The sequence below is a fragment of the Cupressus sempervirens genome, chromosome 9 (assembly GCF_028749045.1).
Source record: "Cupressus sempervirens isolate cs-2001-9-10 chromosome 9, ASM2874904v1, whole genome shotgun sequence".
Lineage (NCBI taxonomy): Eukaryota > Viridiplantae > Streptophyta > Pinopsida > Cupressales > Cupressaceae > Cupressus > Cupressus sempervirens.
In genome coordinates, this window is record NC_143126.1 from 212,693,239 (window position 1) to 212,710,921 (window position 17,683).

The 17,683-nt window shown below is 34.5% G+C and overlaps 1 protein-coding gene and 1 long non-coding RNA gene across 4 annotated transcripts in view; one reads left to right on the forward strand and one right to left on the reverse strand.

Annotated features, from left to right (window-relative positions):
* The window catches only part of LOC149538264 (uncharacterized), a 57,579-nt gene extending 41,559 nt beyond the window's left edge, over positions 1-16,020 (reverse strand). Inside the window, exons 1-2 of the long non-coding RNA XR_016356022.1 lie at positions 15,482-16,020; positions 14,187-14,277 (exon numbers count right to left, since the gene is read on the reverse strand). This is a non-coding gene — a long non-coding RNA (uncharacterized LOC149538264). The remainder of the gene's footprint in view (positions 1-14,186; positions 14,278-15,481) is intronic.
* LOC149538263 (uncharacterized) overlaps positions 1-17,683 on the forward strand; it is a 151,858-nt gene that overhangs the window by 77,546 nt on the left and 56,629 nt on the right. For all 3 annotated transcript variants that reach the window (XM_089799629.1, XM_089799630.1, XM_089799631.1), the window contains exon 4: positions 12,169-12,207. In XM_089799629.1, coding sequence (XP_089655755.1) covers positions 12,169-12,207 — 39 coding nt within the window. The remainder of the gene's footprint in view (positions 1-12,168; positions 12,208-17,683) is intronic.

Here is a 17,683-nt window from a genome sequence, read left to right on the forward strand (position 1 = left end):
CAAAAATGGTACTGGGATGACTAGTGCGGAAATACTTTCATTTGTAAGAGAACAAGAAGCTGCTGATGCATTGATCAATAGATCAAAAAAAAGCTACTAACAAGGTCCTTCCTCAAAGAGCAAGCTACAAACACCCACTGAACCAATTGCATCCTCCCAACACCCATTTTTGCAAGTACCTATGCCAGGAGAGGATGAGGAAGAAGTGAGAATTTCAACCCGCAAAAGAAGCCCATTGTACACCGCATTTAAAATGGAGGCAAGAGACCACGTTGATGAAGCTATTACATGTTGCCTCTATGCGAATGGGCTTCCTTTCAACTTGGTGAGATCGCCATATTGGAAGGAAATGGTGGCAGCAATCAAAGAATCACCAGCTGACTACACAAGCCCGGGGTATGAAAAGGTGCGTACAACTCTATTGCAACAAGAGAAGGCACATATAGAGAAAGACCTTCAACCAATCAAAAAATCTTGGAAAACTTCGGGTCTAACTATTGTGTCAGATGGTTGGAAGGATACAAGAAACCGGCCATTGATTAATGTGATTGCAATTTCCCCCAAAGGGGCAATGTTTTTGAGGGCTATTGATTGTGAGGGGCAAGTGAAGGATTCCGAATTCATTTCTAGAATTCTCATCAAGGCCATCGAGATGGTGGGTAGTGAGAATGTGGTATAGGTGGTCACATACAATGCCAAAAATTGCAATGGTGCGGGTGCTTTGGTTGAGAGTCAGTATGAGCATATTTTTTGGACGCCATGCACTGTTCACTCCCTTAACTTGATCATGCAGAGGATTGGCACTGAAGAAGATTGGGTGAAGAAAATATATGAAGAGGGGGAGGACATACAGATGTTTGTGACCAACCACCACATGTCACAATCCATTTTTAGAACATACTCCAAATTGGAGTTGCTGAAGGTAAATTAATTATTTTAAATTACTAAGTTTCATGGTTTTGTAATTTAGTTAAAAATTAAAATTTATAATTATATTGTCAATTGACATATTGTTAACTTGCTTAGGTTGCTGAGACCCGTTTTGCATCTCATACAATTGTTATGAGACGACTCTCAAGGTAAAAGATGCATTGGGCTAAATGGTCATCGGTAATCAATGGGGTGTATGGAAGATCTCAAATTTAGAAAGAGCACAAAGGATCAAGAATTTGATCTTGAGTGAGAGTTGGTGGGCTTTTGTGGTGTATGTATTGGATTTCACCGAGCCCATCATGACTATGCTCCGTTTTGCTAATACAGATACACCTTGCTTGGGGGATGTGTATGATGGCATAGACACCATGGTTGAGAAGGTAAAACATTCTATACAAGCACATGAGAGTGACCCCACACAATGTGAAGCCTTATGCACACAAGTGCAAGCAATTATCCACCATTGTTGGAATAAGATGACTACCCCATTGCACCTCCTTGCATATGCCTTATCTCCTAGGTACTATAGTGAGGAGGTAGTTGATATGCCGGGTAGAGTTGCACCATTTGCAGATGAGGAGGTTGTTGAGGGGTGCCACAAAGCTCTTACAAAACTCTTCCCATTGGAAGAAATGCGTGAAAAAGTGAGCGAAGAATTTGGGTTGTTTGCTTCAGGGTTAAGGCATTCTCCATTTGCACTAAAGGACCAAAATAGAATGGGAGCTATCACGTGGTGGTACATGTATGGTCAACCTTTCAAGCATCTTCAACCTCTTGCAATCAAGGTCCTATCACAAGTAAGTTTTTTATTTTGTTTTGTAAATTTGTTTTAAACTTTTATGTTTACACTTGCATTTTAGAATTTAGTGTTTCACACATTCTTTAAAATTAATTTGCTTTTCATTTGTATGTTTTGTGACAACTATATAGGTTGCTAGTTCTTCTACTGCTAAAAGGAATTGGAGTACATACTCCTTTATCCATTCAGTGAAGCGCAACTGGTTGGGCTCCAAGAAAGCTGAAGACTTGGTCTTTGTCCACACCAACTTGCGTCTTTTGTCACGTAAGAATGATCATTACAAGGAAGGGGCAACAAAGCTTTGGGATGTAGCCCCTGAGTGTGCAAATTTGGATGCAACACTTCATGATCTTATTACAGTTGGAGACGGTGATGATGATAGCGTGGCACATGGTGCATCTAGCATAAGGGGAACCATGTTTGGTTCAAATAATCTTTCAGCAGTTGGAGATGATGATGAGAATGTGGATTTTCTTGCGAATCCCTATGATTCAGAGCGAGACTCTGATTGATTGAATCTTTAGACTTCAATCATTAACTATGTTTTTATTTTGTTGGAATCTTGAACATGACCTATTTGAACTTATTGTTTAAAAATTAAGACTAAACGCTAATGTTGGACAAGCACATATTGATATTGATATATCATATGAATTTTGAAATATCTTGAATTTTCATAAAGGGTCAAGTATCATAGATTCATAGTCATATTATCAAATGATTTGTTTTTGTATATTTCTTGCATTTCTCGCATTTCTTTGCATGCACACATGCGCACACACACACACACACATATGTTTCCTCATGCATCCGCATCCAAAAAAAAAATCCCCACATCCCATATCCGCTTTGGAATCCGCATCCGAATCGGTAACTTAGTTTATATTGTGCACCAAAAGTAGGATGTATAATTGAATACTATAGTTGAATTGCAACAAAAGAAAATAGTTTCAAAAGCTAAGAAATTCTTAAGTTATGGGAACAGTATTTCTGAAGATATCTCTTCGAGAATAATTAAAAAGCCAAGGTGAGAGGAAATGAATTTCATTCATGACTTGTGCATCTGTAAAACCTGTTTGTGTGGATAAATTCAGAACAAGGGTTTGAAGAATTTCAGCATGGTGGAATTGTGAATTATACATAGGCTTCACTTCAGCACTTTGAATTGGTGAAGCATCCAACTAATTGTGCAATGGCAATGGCTTTATATCAAAAGCCATGATTGTTCTTTCAAGTGAAGAAATTGGGGTTTGATTGAATGAGATTACAATCAGTTTGTTGCAAGGGTTAGAAGATCAATAAAACAATTTGCAGCTTGTAGTAGCAGCGTTTATGAATTTTTGGAGGCAGACGCAGGTAACAAGCAATTGCGTGATCCAATGATATTGGCGTGGGTTTATTCAGAGGCACATTGGTGTTATTTTTTTTTTTTGGCTTCAATAGACATTAAAAATTGGTGTCAAGGTTCTGATTTATTCCAATATACACCTGCAATACTGTTTGAGGTTTTGATTGCAAGCTGTGATAATTTCTGGTTTTTTAAAATTGCAATTAATTTTTTTGTCAATGCATTTGATTGTCATTGTATATATTTCAGTTTTCTAAATTACATAAGAGAATTTTTTGTTAATAGTTGCAAAATTGAATTTGTGTGCAAATTGTTTGATGAATGCCATGTCTATACTACTCATAATAAGCTTACTAGTTTTCATGAAAAGTATTTGACAAAATGCCATGTTGAATATTAAACAAATTTGAATTGTATATATTTCAGTTTTCTAAATTACAATAAGAGAATTTTTTGTTAATAGTTGTAACATTGAATTTGTATGCAAATTGTTTGATGAATGCCATGTCTATACTACTCATAATAAGCTTACCAGTTTTCATGACAAGTATTTGACAAAATGCCATGTTGAATATTAAACAAATTTGAATGGTATTTTATAGTTGTTTGCTAGCCTATGACATTTAAAATCAGATTATTGTTTTCATGCAAAGTCGAAAAGTAAGGCAATTAGAATTTGTCAGAGTTGGAATCAGCAGGGGTTCTTGTAGTGGTATTGGGGCAGTTTCATACCATCTTGTTGGGTTGGAAACTAAAACTTGTATTGATCACACATTTGATATTAGAGCAACCAACACACTTGTTTGTTTCACTATGGTTTTCCAAGATGATGTTATAGTTTCTTATAGAGAGTACCTTGTACGTCCACAAAAGATTAGAGAAGATATTTCTTTTAAGTGCTATATTCAGTTGGATTGTGACAAGAAAAAAGGAAAATCAAAGAAATGTAAGCAGCCAAGTGCAAGGATCATCTTGAATAACATCCAACAAAAACTTATGCTTCACAAAAAAGGGTAATTCATAGCTTGCAGTAGAATGAAGATTGGATGCTAATGTTAACCTATAATAATTCTGATTTTTCGGATAACAGTCTTCTGCTTGAGCATGAAGAAGGATTGAAAGTTATGGCAAGTCCATAATGAGTTATAGGGGTGACCTTGGGTATTGGTACTCATGATATTAATACCAAGAATGAGGATTGCATGGAAATTCCATCCCATAACAGTTCTGATTTTCATGACAGCAGTAAGGAAGTTTTGTATCACCATGAGACATCAGTGCTTATACATGTGCCAGATGGTACCGGTGAGTTGTCACATGAAGGGAACTCAAGAATTAGGTACCAATGGTGCATTGTCTTTTGAGGATTCATGTCTTGATGAATTTAATTTCTCTAATGAGACCTTAGAAAATAAGTTAAAAGGTTTGTTTAGTGGCATTGACTCTCAGGATCATGAGTTGGAAAGACTTGTAGTTATATTGGGAGCGGAAGTGTGAACATTCTATTATATCAACAACTTATTCTTTACTAGTTGAGTCATCTCTTGGGGTACTTAGCAGTAGTAACTTGGCTGATGATGTGTGTACTGATGATAGTGTTGGTTCCCAAAACCGCAGATTGGAAATCCAAGAGCTTGCCACTTCTCCAATAGGACTTCTCAATCAGTTTTGGCCAACGAACGGGAATACTTGTCGATTCCACTACACTTCAGACTCCACTACACCTAGGCAGGTAGACCTTTTCCTCAAACCTGATCACTTGGTTTAGAGCTTTTCTAAAGAGAATTTAAGCTTTTGGAGAGTTCTTCGGTTGGCAAGGTCTTTGAACTCAATTAAAATAAAAGTGAATGCTGAGTGCTTGAATTGAATGTTTTGTAAAATATTTGTAAATCATGGATTTGATGCTTGTAGTAAGGAAGATATAGATTTTCTGACTTCAGTAATAGAAAGACCAATGACTCTGCTCATCCAGGCAATAGAGTCAACTTTAGTGAATTTTCACGTACAACTTTATAAAGTTCTTATGCACTTGATTGCCAACAATTTAATAATCAAGATGCGGCAGACCAAATATTATGCAATCTTAAATTAGTCCAGATTGAGCTTTAATTCCTCTGGTAGGGAGACAAACTGGACAGAAATACAGAAACAATTTAATATTTCACAATATCTAAAATGATTGGATTTAAAATGCTAAATGACCATGTCCACTTATTCGACATTTAAATTGTATATAGAATTCCAAAAAATAATTACAAAAAATAATTACAAAGGACGATTCATCTACAGTTTAAATCTCCATGCCTTTAATAATAAACAAAGGACCTATTATTTTATTATTAAAATAAAATAATTGAATTTATATTACAAGTCATATTTAAGCCCTTATTCCTCCATACAAGTAGATATAAAATACACCTTGAGAATATGTTTTTCTAATATCGAATGTTGTATTTAGAAATGAAACTCTACAGCTATTTATATTGTGTATACAATAGGATGTGACCTTTAAATTCAAAAGTCATATTATTTGATTACAACAATTCATAAATAAACTATCCTTATTGTTTGTTTGATGGTATAATAAACTTTAATGATCATTCATTTGTATTTGATGTCATCTTGCCTCTTATGCACTTCATATTATTGTAACTTCCTTTCCTTTAACGGTGGCTTTCCCTTCAAATCATATGAAGCATTATATATCTCTGACAATTAAATTTCCACGATGACTAACTTCCATCGGATTCTCATTGCTTGAATTATGTCCTTTGTCTTTTATGGTGTGGTGTGTTTGAGCAAAACTCACAAATGCAATAATATTTGCACTTTGAACAATTGAAGTTCTCCATCTCTATATTATTCATATGTAGATTATATGGCCAATCTCCAAGCACTGTAAACCATCACTACATATATATGTTGTATCTATAGTTTGACATATTTGCTCGTCTTTATCCATAGTGCTCAACTGAAAATAGATTTGAACTGGATGCGGGCACTCAAGATATTGATATCGAATTTTGATATTTGGCAATCAGGAAGTGCTAAGTCTCATCTCCCGCCTACCATTTTTAGTGAAACCGGCTCTAACATAGTGGTTATCTTTGATAGTGGAGTTTCAATTGTATATGTTCTTCCTTGAGCAGTTGCTTTATGCAGAGCGGTCTTTCCCTGGGCGTCTTTTAAAATATTCTCTGAACTTGATTCAATTCACACAGATAATCAATTAGAACTTTGTCATTGTTGTCCATGGAAGAGTGCAATACATCTTCATTGTGTTTATACATTTCATCTTCTTCATTCTTCCTGAAGGAGCTTTTATCTACATTAGGAAATTGTCTAACAGATATGTCATCTGCCCCTTTTTAAATTTCTAGAGATTGTACTACAGGCGGATAGGATTCTTCAAATTTGAACCCAAGTTTCTATGTTCTGAAGTTTTGGTCACCTATCCAGATCATGCCAAAATTTTCCAACATACGCATAATCTTCATGCAATTATTTGAAATGTACAATCACCATCAATGTGATGATTCAAGGAACAAACTAGTTTATGTTACTAAATCATTGCCTTATAGATTAATGTTGTTCATGCTTGATTATTATTTTTACAAGAGTCCCCTTTGAGTCACGATATCAATGACTACTCCACCAAGTCGCCAGCATTATCTCTCAAATGGAGGCCAAAAACTTTTGAGCTCCATCAAATGGTACACATGATGTTGTTGATCATGAGGTGAGCATCATATATGCAACTTCATATCATAGAGAAGACTTCGATTTAGAGAGCTTGCATGGGAGCCATGAATTTTAGAGACATCATTTGGCTGGGCAATTGAAGGTTGATGATAGAATGATTGCCACTACCATAAAACACCTTGATGTTGTTTGCCATATGTTAGCCACCTATATCGGGATTACTCCTGTGACAGATGAGCACTATGATGGTGGTCTTTCCCTTACTGAGTTTCATACACTTCGAGAAGCTATCAAAATAATGAAATATAATTATTTACAGTTATTGGTTGACATAGAAAATCTTCTCGAGTGGGATTGCACTTACTATGACGCACTGAGGAGAAATGAGTAGGTAGATGAGCTCACCCATGAGCTGGCAGTGACCATGGATTCATTGGAGAGAGCGTTGTTCGCCCTTCATGAGTCTTGATCATGGATTGAGGCCTTGGAGAAGATAAGGAATGATAGTGCTCATCTTGTAGTTTCTCGTAACGTCCCCATTTTCATGAGCATCATAGTTTGAGGGATTAGCTCATTATTGTGACCCTTTGAGGATAATTCCTGTGGATAGAGGGTCTTCTGAGATAGAAGCATGGTTCATGGAGGTTCTTGCTTTCTCTAGAATTGAGTATATTCCAGCTTGGTCTTCATTTGATCTCAATTTGCTATAGTTACTATTTATAGTACGTCTGAGGTTGATCGAGAAGGGCCTTTTCTATTTTAATTTAAGCAATCATATGGATAGAGGATGCGGTGATTGACTCCTTGGATCAGATGGTTTGTCAAGTTAATGAGATATTAGTATTTTAATGGCCTTAATTGATATTTAATTATTTAAGTTATATTATAAAGTTATAACTTTATAATAAAATGGGGGCCATGTTGTGGATAATGAGTAATTAATACGCATTGATTAAAAGTGTGCTTATCAAATTCAACTCATTACTATAAAAGATATCAAAATCCTTAAAAAGCCTTTCTAATGAAGATTCATTGAGAATTATTATAAAAGATCCTTAGAAACAAAAGGCATTCCATTATGCATTTGTATTTTATGAATTTGTGATGAATATTGGAGCCAAGGGTTTCAGGGTTTGAAGGCTGGAAAATTTTATAATTTTCTTAAGTTATTGCATTTTGAATTGGTTGAAAGATACCAGTGAATTGTGCTTGTGATGGTCTTATTCAAAGACCATAATTGTGCTACAGTTGTGATCAATTTGAGGAAGAATTTCATGCATTGATTGAATAAGTATTTGAAATTTTGGTGCAAAAAATCTATATTAAAAATCTCTGCAAACTTGCCAAGATTGGATGGATTGGTACCAGCAGATTGCAGCAATTGTCTATAGGCTGCATTGAACCCCACAACAATCTGCCATTAATCATTGGGTCAGTTTTTGTAGAAGCAATGATGTTAATTGCAGGGGCTGTGATTTAATGTTTCAAGGCATGTGTTGTCTTGGAGTGCCAATATCCAGCAATCCTTAACCTTGGCCTTAATCTCATAAGGTCACTTGATATCATTATGGGATCTCAAGTGTGCATGTCAGCACAAATATGTTCTTATATAGTCATTTCAAATGATTACTCTTGCATCATATTTCCTTGTCTATATTTCAGTAGTGAAAGAATAAAGAGATTTGCATTTGGGAATTGAATGGATGCATGCTAAGTGTTTGTGAAAACCTCCATTGGCTGTAGGTGAACATTTTACATGTAGAAAACATATGTGTGCATTCAAAAAGACAAAAAGGATTGCATTTTTATTTAGTTCTTTGCCTAGATATCTTAGTAATCATTTGCAAGCATTTAAACTTCATTTGAAATCATTCAAATCAAACAAAAATAATTTGGAAATAAAAGACAGAAAGACAAAGGTTTCATGCAAAGTGTTTGACAAAATGTCAAACATCTGAAAAGTAAAGCAATTTGGTGTTGTCAAGGTTAGAACTGGTTGAGGTTCTTACATTTCCATCTGTACTGTAATTTAAGATGCTTTGAGTGCAACAAAGATCACGTTCAGCTTTGAAGAGAAAAGGGAAGAAAACATGAGCTTAGAGATTTTGAAAGAGCAGTTGAGAGCTTTCAATGTTGGGGAGAATGGTATCATTAGAAGAGAGTATTTGGAAGGACTTTCATCTCTGAAGCTTCTCATGGCTTCAGTCTGGGAAAATGCAATTGAATAGGAGAAAACAATCATGACAGCCAGAAGTGAAATGAACCTAGCAGATTAGAGAATTTGAAATACATCCATGCCTCCAATGAGTGAGCTCAATAGTATGGTGTCCAGGTGCATCGAATTGGAAAGAAAAGAAAGAGGTAGATAGATAAGGTAAGATAAATTTATTGATTTCCAACAAAAGACCAACAAGTAGGTCCAAGGGACTGCAAAAGCCTAGCCAAGGGAAAGCCAACAACAAGAACACAAAATGGTATCTACGGAAAGAAAACAAAACAAAAAATGCAAGAGACTGAACCACCCCACTAGCTTCTTTGAGCAACAGAGAAGAAATCCAAAACATAAGGATAGGCCTTAGGGAAGAAAGAGACCCTAAGTTAGTACTAATAACCTATGGGTGAAGGTGAGGAGGAAGGCCGCAACTGCGTGGAGGATCTACAAGGATGCACAATCGGGAGGGACCTCAGTAGGGGATCCCAAGGCCGCTTGGTTCACAATACCAGAGAGACCACCTTGAAGAATGAGGTGATGACATGATTTGAGTCTAGTCTCGTGGGGAAGCGCTCTTGTAAAGAGTAGTTTGGAGCCTCAAGAATTTCTCAAGATAGAGAGCAAGGCACTTCTTGTCCGTGTAATTGAAAAAGGAGGGGAGAGAATGAGTCTCCCTGAACAAACAATAAAACCTCCCTTAGATTTAATAATAGATGGGGCACTAGAAAATGAAGTGTTTCTGTCTCTGCTAACCCCATGTTACACAGTTGGCACATCCCTCGGTAAATGATGGTTGGGCTAAATGTGGAGCCTATTGTGACCCACTTGAAGGAGCCAAGAGAGATACAAAGCACATGCAACCAATTACAAGATAAATAAGAGGGGCGAACAATGATCCCATCACGAATATCTAAATAGTGGTCAACATAGTAATCCATTCGTGGGCTCAACTCCCTGTCCCAGGGGTTAATTCAAGTAGTGAGGATGTAGTGTCTGTAAATATCCATCCTGATGTGCTTGTTCAAATCCCGTCAAGGCAGTAAGAGATGAGGAGGGCCATCCAAAGAGTACTAAAAAGGAGGAACATGATTGATGTCAATCCCGATAGATCCTAGAAGAGTGGAAGCTTGAGCGAACCAACAATGAGCCCTCCTTGTGGGATCCAAGCATGCAATATCTTTCGAGAAGTAAGCAAGGTAGGATTATCCGTGATGTCCCTTTGAGGAGTCTACGAAGCACTGCAAACAATGTATGATCTAGACAAAGTTGAAGATGGTACCAAGCTTGAAAGGATGGTCCCCGAACTTAGCCTGGACAATACTATGTGGAGTACTTTGCCAACAACGGATAATACATTGAGGAAAAATGGTCTAAACCTTCTCGACCAAAGCCTAATTTGAGTCTAACAAGAAGGGTCCCCAAACCAAGGAACCATAGAGAACAGTTGGTTTGATCAGAGTGTCCATAAGAGTCAACTTGGATGTCGTGTCCTGAAATTGATGTTGTGGTTTGACAAAGGAAATGTTATTTTGGATGATAATTTGATGCAAGTCTTAGTGACAAACTAATTTCTCCTTGGCTACTAGTTTTAGATGCTTAATTTTGATTGGCTTACCATTTTGGGGTTGACACTTTTTTGTAATTTTGCCATTTACTGATTTTAGGATATTTGAATCTCATTAGTTGATGGGGCAGAAACCCGAATTAGAGTTTGTAGGGTTCAATCTGGGCCATTGATTCTAATTTGATCTTTGTTATTTATTGTACTTGAGCATCCTATATAAGGACTACTCCTCTCATTTGTAAAGGAGAGATGCTGGAGAATTGTTGCTAATATAATGCTATTTTTTCTCTACTTATCATTGTTTTATTTTCCATGGTTATTAGTTGTGATTAAGTTTGAATTATTGTAGGGTTATCTGCATTCTCACTCAGAATAGGTTTCAATTTCAAGCTGTTAAGATTTAATATAATTTTCTTCAAGTAGTTTAGTTGAATGAAAGAAATTGTGGATCTTTAGTTGGTTGACTCAATTTAAACTAGGCCACTAACCTCTTGCTGATTGTAAGTGTGCCTTTTGTGGTTAGCTAGTCATTGAATGAACTTGAGTTCAATTGATATCTAATCTTTAGCTTGCATCTATTTGATGGGATTGAAAAGGAAACATTGATATGAAATATACCTTAGAAGCTTGCACTAGGTGAGTGGAATTGCCAACAAAATTGCATTTTGTAGAGTCCAAGTACATTAATACTTCCTTGCATAGTTAGAAGTAGAAGTAGAAGAAATTAAGTTCAAGTTGAGTTCGAGAGTTGGAAATTAGAAAATATATTTTCATTTCACATTGTGAAGCCAAATATTTAGAAGTAAATTGACAAGTCTTGAAAATGACGTAAGTTCCCTTAGTGATTCCAACGAATCAAATAATTTCTTTGTGTGAGTATCCACAATTGTAGGAACCTTGAAGTCATATTCCATGATCTTACTTTGCAAGCTTAACATGAGAAGTGACCTTATTCAAGAGAGAGTTGGAGACTAGTATTTCATCTTGGGATACTCAGTATTTGATTTTGTATGTTGTAGTGGAACAAAATTCACATTAACCAGACCCTAGATGGTACCATGTAGAATACAATTATTGGTTTGAGATCAAAACTTTATAAAGCTAGATGTCTTATTAGTTGATGGTGATTGTCTCAAAAATTCTTAACAGAGTCCATACATAAAGAGATTTTTATTTTTGTCAATCTTGAGTATGTTGGATATCATGTATATATTCAAATGAATATAGTACCATTCTAGTTCTTTGCAATCTAATTTTTTGTATAAAAATTTTGTGCTGTTTTTGGGTGTATAGTTTCTGTTCTATTATTATAATGTATACTCAAGCAACTACATGTAAAACCTATTATATCTTTTTGGAAATTTAAAAAAAGGAAAATGAATTTAAAGAATGTTTAAAGTTAATGTTCAAAGACTTCAAGTGTTTGCATGTTAGTGGTTTGCATTGAATGTTCTTTAGGAATTTGATAAATACATATTGCTGGATTTTTTTTTAGCTTCATTTTGCATCAATAGTGCTTGTCATATATTCAAATGCAAACCAATAAGAATTCATGAACTTCTCGCTTTGTGCATGTCATTTTTCCTAACCTGTAGTTCTAATGTTTTCAGGTGATGGCAGCCATTGGAACTCACCCTGGTCACATGAAGGTTAAATTCAATATGCTACTCCCTTGGTTAATTAGTATGTGTTTATGAAAAGAATCAGAACTTTTTTTTTAATATTTGGTCCTCTACTTACAGTTATTGGTTACTTGATAAGTGAATTCCTTACCATGTAATCTACCATTTAGTGTCAATTTGACATTTTAAATTTTTTTTTATGACGAATCAAGTATCTTAATTTGGACAGCTAGTTTTACAAAAACCCAAAATCCTTAACACTCAAAATGAAGGATGCTTAGCCATGTTATGAAAGTTGTGTTGTACATCTTGAAAAAGAAATAATTGTTTTGATTATATAAAATAAATATCTATTTATAATACATCTTTAAGAGATGTGTTTAGTCACATTTAATATTTATTTGGGTTTACTTGTAATGTTACATTTTTTAGATATTTAATGTGGGTTGCACTTGGGAAAAAAAAATTAAAAATAGAAAAAATTAGTACCAAAAAGTATATGTGGAGATGATGGGTTTGTGTGCTTATGATTTAACCTTTTCCACAAGGTTGTTTTAACTTTTGTGTGAGATTGAATCTAGAAAAAGAAAACAATGTACATAGTGGTTGTGGTTGGCTTGTTGGTTGGTTGAGTCAGTGGTCGTTTGTATTGAGCTCTCTTGTCAAGTGCATACGTGAAGCATGACATGGATGTGTGTTTACATGTTTGGACATATGGAGGGTGCATCAAAGGAGCATAATATTTTATAAGTATTCATAGAGATTCAGTAAGTGTGTTGTAATGTTTCTTTGTTGAATTACATATTGAGTATTGATGATTTAGGAGGTTGGATTGATCTCTTGACAATTTCCTAGGGTATATCTTGTATGATCTTGTCATATTCTTTTGATATTTGCATTACGATTAACCTTGTGTGCATGCTTTTCTCTCACAATGTTATGTAGAAAATGGCTTGATTAACTTGATAAAATTTTCCTAATAGGCCAATAGACTTAGAGTTAAAGAGTTTTTAAAAAGAAAATGGGAAGATCCCTGCTCATGCATCTAAATATTTATATAATGCACCTATAGTCAAATCGTGACAATGAATGTTTCAAACCCAGAGCTAGTTTCCCCTATTATAACACTATTCAGTATGAGGGGAGTGTAAGGGGAGAAGGATTGTAAAATGGTGATTATCACACGTTATACAAAGTACTAGAACATAGATTCAATAATATCAAATGGAACATTCATTACAAGTACCAAAATACCAAGATGGTGAGGAAATACTATTACTTTTATTGATTACCAAAAACATGAGTACTTCATCCATATTCCAAAGTTCTTATATGAGGGTCGGTTGGTTGGGAAAACAATCGACGCATCTCCCCACTCCCTAACTACCTAACCCCATAAAGCATAACTAGTTGTAATTAAAATATTACGTTATTACATACTACATCTACCCCAAAAAAGAATTCGTCTTCTAGATGACTACCCAACAAGCTAGAAGAAAATCAAACTTAAAGAAAAGGGTTGGGAAGACATTGTTACATCCCAATTTTCGAACTAATTTAAAATATAGCTATTGAGGTTCACATGAAGTTAGTTTACAGTTAAATTTGTTAATCCTGGGAAATGGTAGGATGGTTAGTTGTTATAATTTCATGTGAAGATAACATCCTAGTTGATTGTTTATCACAAATTCATGGAATTGAAAAGGTGGTGAGCCGTTATGATTATTTATAACTTGTTATTGTTACTAAGATTTTGCATGTGTGAAATTTAAGTAGTGAAGATAAAAGTGCATAATGTTGTTCATTTCATACAAGAATGTCCGTGTTTCATCGATAAAAAAGATACACTTGATAGTTGCAAATGATGAAATGAAATGTAGTGCTGAAAGTACTTCTCTCACACAAATGACTGTGAGAGTAGCCCCTAGACTACTGCTACGAGTTCCTACTTTTTGAAAATAAATAACACGATAGAATTAAAAGAGAAAGGAAATGTTCGTGGGTACTAGTCATTGCTTGTAATGACTGGTCACGTTGTGTCTTCTCATTCCTGCTTGATTGCTATTCCGCATCATGTTCCCTCTAAGCTTCCAAATCCTACATGATGAGAGAGAAAATGTTAGATCCAATGGATCTAAGCAATGCTGGTGTCTCATCTTTCCATCACTTTCCAATTCCTAAGATGCTACACATTCTCATGAAATAAGAATGCATACCAACAGTAAAGGAAGCAAACAAACGTAACAAAACTCTTTATTGCTAACTTTTTTGTTCACTGTGCAGCATCTTGTTTCTAACAGATACTCAGATATAATAGTAGGCTCCCGCAAGAGTTGTTGAGCTCGGTGTACTCTTTAGAAACGGGACAAACATGAAGCTGCTCAATTTCAAGCCTCAACATATATACAGTAGAGAAGATAGCATTTAGAAGTAACAAAGAAAATGTGATTTCAGCACCTTCTAAGATCAAAGCATCAAATCAAAGAACATCATGGTCAATGCAGATCTAAAATAACAAATGCATTGAAATCTATGTACTGAGATATGGACGAAATACAATAGCCAAATCCCTAAAGTCATAGTCAAGAAAACAGCAATATGGAGATTCTGAAAATGAGAAGGAATGTAGGCGACTATCTCAATCAACAAGCATGAAGTCTATGCATAAATCTTTAAATGAAAGAAATCTAGATTATGACATCATACATCTGCTGTTAAACTAAAAATGAAAGAATCAAGAAATCAAAGGTGATGGAAATATAAAGTCGATCTCAACTCATAACTTTTATATCAGACAATATCATGTTTCAGAGCAAAGACTCTAGGAGCTCCCGGATTTCATGTGGACAACAGATACTTTTTCCAGTTTAAAATAAGATAAAATCAAAGATCATCATCATCATAATTGGAACATGACAGTAAATCTCACCATACAAAAAGGGCCAAATCATCACATAAAAGAAGCAAAATGTTATATACAAGTAGGCGAATGTTATTGTTGGTCACAATTATGTCTTCTGGGAAGGAAATTTTTTGGTTCTTACAAGGTTGGGTAATCACGGGATGACCAAAAGGAAATACAACTATTGTGGAGCATATGGAAGTGTCTAATAGCAGTCTACATATGGCAGAAAGCATACATTTGCATCCAGACAATAAATATTCAGATCTATCTACCATAGGTTGTTTTTATATTTGCCCAGATTTTTCAAAGAAGAAGTCAACAGCTCACTGAAAGAGGAAGAAAATGATGAAATTCCTACACTAAAAGAAATGATGCAAGATACATAAATAGCCATACCAGAAAAGGCAAAGGAGGATCTCCAGTTGAATCTGACAAAAGAGGGAAAGATTAAATAGTTTCTGTTTGAACCCAATAAAGCAGCAAATCTAGAGAAAGCTACAGGAAACGCTACTGTAGTAGTAGCAGTAAAATGAAGCACTAAAAGTGCCCAGATTTCTGCATTTCCAAGCTAAAATATGCTACTGTTCAGCACTAAAGAACACCCTAGAAATGCAGAAAAAAATCTGCATTTGATTTATCAGCAGAATCTATAAAAAAATTCCTCTTGAAACCCTCTTCTTTTCTTCCCATGGCAGCCCAACAAACAAAACAGCAATGAAGCAAGATGAAAAGGCGCCCAAAAATCTGCCATGATTCCAAAAAATGCCCAGCAATATGTGATACAAAGGAGCAATAAAAACACACAGCAAGAGCTTCCATTTTCTCTCTTCCTCAAACCCTTCTCTTCTTCCTGCTGGCTAGGGCTCTTGCAAGAGCAAATGAAATGAAAGAATGAAAATGCTTTTAGGGTTGGATCTCTAATGTTCACGTGAATGAGAAAGGCATTTCTTTTTGCTTATTTTCCACTTCATAAAAATCTTATTCATTTTATAAATTCACAAGTCTCTAATGTGAGTGGAGGGAAATGTTTTATTTTTTCGAAGTCTATGAAAGATTTTTTTTGTTTTCCCCTCTCTTCTCTCTACTCACGTAAGTGAGTTTAAGTCTATGCAAAAAGGCCCAAGTGGTAAATATTCCCACTTTATTAATGTTGTTCAACATTAATATGGAATGATATTCATAAATCATTTTTAATTAATGATTGATGTAAGATAAAATATTTATTAGTTAATATCAAAGAAAAATATTTCTTATTTTAAATATGTTTTAATTTCTATTTGATAAATGATTAATATTGATAATAAATATATTACTATCTTAATATTATTAAATTGATTTTATAATCAATTGAATAATATTAATATAGTTCATATTTATTATTGATAAATTTATTAACAATAAAAACTAAATGTTAATGTTATTAAGTGATTTCATAATCATTTAAATAACGTCAATGTACTTAGTATTTATTGTTATTAAGTTATTATGCTTTTTTTAAATAGATATTTAAATAGATGGAAAATAAATATCTATTTTTGTTTTATATTTAATTGGTAGATATTTTTGAGTAACAAAGAGTTGGAATAATGTGCAAATGACAAGGGGACAGTTTCAGAGAAGTTATTTGATGGCCATTGTGAGTCTTTAATGATATATTTGACTTCAGTGGGTTGCCATTATGATAGAGATAAGAAGGCATACTTGTTGGAGCATTGATTTTGAGGACTTTTTTGATATATTTTGAAGGTTAAGATTGCATTTATGGGGAGCAGTTATGATGATCTTATCAAGCCATGACATTTGGGCCATTTGTACACCTTTTGAAGTCTTTTTATGGGCTCAAAAAGTGCCTTTTTGACTGAGCTCGCCCAAGGAGTGGGTGTTTTGCATTTATAATGCAAGTTGGCTGTAAAAGATATAAGTATTGAGCTATGGGCTCATTTGTAAGGGGTTCTAGGTTCTGATTATGCAAGTAAACTTTTGTGACATATCTTTGTCACTAGTATACTTTTGCAAAATTTTGTAACTCAGTTTGGAAATTAACTACACATCGATTGAACCTTTTGGAGTAAGTTTTTTTGCAGTTTTAATCTTCTTTTCTTTCTGTATCTTTGTGTTCAATGCATGATTGATAAAGATAATCTGTGAATTTGTCATTTCTCATAATTTTGTCTCAACCAGTACCTTTTACAAAAGTGTATGTTGTTTGCAGGTCATAGTTTGTGTTCACAATATTGTTAAGTAAAAAGTCTTTTTTCTTAACTGTTGTTTTCAGGACTTGATTGTGAAATTGTAACATACGAGTTTTTCCAACCAAATACGAATCAACTACTTTAACAATTAACTGATTTTTATCACATGAAAATGATTTCTACTAATAGAAAATAATTGAAGAAATCCCTTTTCAATATAAATTACATGTTCAACTGAAATTTCCAGAAAAACAAAATGAGATATTTATGCATTGCTAATAATTAACTACTTTCAAATATTCAACAGGAAATAAAGTAACAACTATTCTTAAATTGAAATAACTATCTAAAATGAGATGTTTCTTCTAGATATTCAACTAGAAATAAAGTATCAGCGATTCATAAA